Here is a 1,563-nt window from a genome sequence, read left to right on the forward strand (position 1 = left end):
GGGGGGAGGTGCTGGGGCAGCGGGGATGGGGCCCCACTGCACTCGGGGAGGGGGTAGGGGGGACAGGGACCCCGCTCTGGCAGCGGGGACAGTCCCCACTCTAAATCCCTTGGCGAAAACCAGTGGGACGGTGTCTTGTCTCAGTGCCCCCCCTCTCCCCAGCTCTGCGGCACAGCTTTCCAGCACTCTGCTGTGCCGGGGCTGCAGCTGTGGGGTCTCTGCTCCTGTGGTGCCCAGGCAGAGCCCTCCGCCATCTGGGAGCGGGTTTGCGGCCGTGCCTGCCGGCAGATGTTGCCCCTCTAAGCCCTGCTCTAATGGACCCCGATCCTGGCCCCGGCAGATTAGGCATCCACCGAGGGCTGGGAGGGGGGGGCCATAAGCTGCTTATGGGCTGGCACCGGCCCCCGTGGCCACGCACAGGGAAGGAGCTGTGCCCCGGTGCAGGGGCAGTGCCCTCGGTGGTGCCGGCATCCCCTTGGGACCCCCTGCCCATGAGCCACATCCAGCACCCCATCCGTGTCCTGCGGTGGGTCCTGCTCCCAGCGGCAGCCTTGGGACCCGGCTCCCCCAGGGCTGTGCCCCTGCTCGGGATGGGGGTCCGCCTGGCCGGGTGGGACACCATGGGGCTGCCACAGACCCTTACGCCCTGGGGGTGCAGCCAGGGTGGGGGGGGGTCCCACGGGCTACACTGTGGCAGCCTGGCCCCAGTGTCCCGGGGCGCTGGAGCCTGGGTGGGACAGGCGCCCCAAGTCCTGCCACCCATGGAGCGGAGCGGGGCCGGGCTGGCGGGCACGTGAGGGTGCTGGCGCCGGCGTGACGCCCATCTCTCGGCAGCTGGGGCATGGCCGTCAACGTGTACTCGACGTCGGTGACCAGCGAGAACCTGAGCCGCCATGACATGCTCGCCTGGGTCAACGACTCCCTCCAGCTCAACTACACCAAGATCGAGCAGCTCTGCTCAGGTGGGGTGCGGGTCCCGGGGGGGTGGACGGTGGCAGGGTGCTGCTGGCTCTCCCTGACGCCGCGGTGTGGGCCCGGCACAGGGGCTGCCTACTGCCAGTTCATGGACATGCTGTTCCCCGGCTGCGTCCACCTGCGGAAGGTGAAGTTCCAGGCCAAGCTGGAGCACGAGTACATCCACAACTTCAAGGTGCTGCAGGCCGCCTTCAAGAAGATGGGAGTGGACAAAGTAGGTCCATGGGGGCGGGTGGGGGGGCTGCGGCGAGGCGGGGGCCGTGCCAGGAGGGCAGCCCCACCAGCCCCTCCATGTCCTCCCTCCAGATCATCGCGGTGGAGAGGCTGGTGAAGGGCAAGTTCCAGGACAATTTCGAGTTCATCCAGTGGTTTAAGAAGTTCTTCGACGCCAACTACGATGGGAAGGAGTACAACCCGCTGCTAGCGCGGCAGGGCCAGGACGTCGCGCCCCCCCCAAACCCAGGTGATCACATCTTCAACAAACCCAAGAAACCCATTGGCACTGCAGGTAATGTCCGGGTCCCCCCCGGCAAGCGCTGCCCCCCCTGCCCTCCCGCCCGGCCTCCTACACCCCACATCGCTCTGGCC

General features: G+C 68.2%; 1 protein-coding gene across 1 annotated transcript in view; it reads left to right on the forward strand.

Annotated features, from left to right (window-relative positions):
• The first annotated feature begins 841 nt into the window (after nt 1-841).
• MAPRE3 (microtubule-associated protein, RP/EB family, member 3) overlaps nt 842-1,563 on the forward strand; it is a 2,117-nt gene continuing 1,395 nt past the window's right edge. Inside the window, exons 1-3 of the mRNA XM_010565890.1 lie at nt 842-962; nt 1,044-1,189; nt 1,282-1,483. Of these exons, the coding sequence (XP_010564192.1) occupies nt 842-962; nt 1,044-1,189; nt 1,282-1,483 (469 nt within the window). The remainder of the gene's footprint in view (nt 963-1,043; nt 1,190-1,281; nt 1,484-1,563) is intronic.

The sequence above is a fragment of the Haliaeetus leucocephalus genome, unplaced genomic scaffold, assembly GCF_000737465.1.
Source record: "Haliaeetus leucocephalus isolate CR32 unplaced genomic scaffold, Haliaeetus_leucocephalus-4.0 Scaffold197, whole genome shotgun sequence".
Lineage (NCBI taxonomy): Eukaryota > Metazoa > Chordata > Aves > Accipitriformes > Accipitridae > Haliaeetus > Haliaeetus leucocephalus.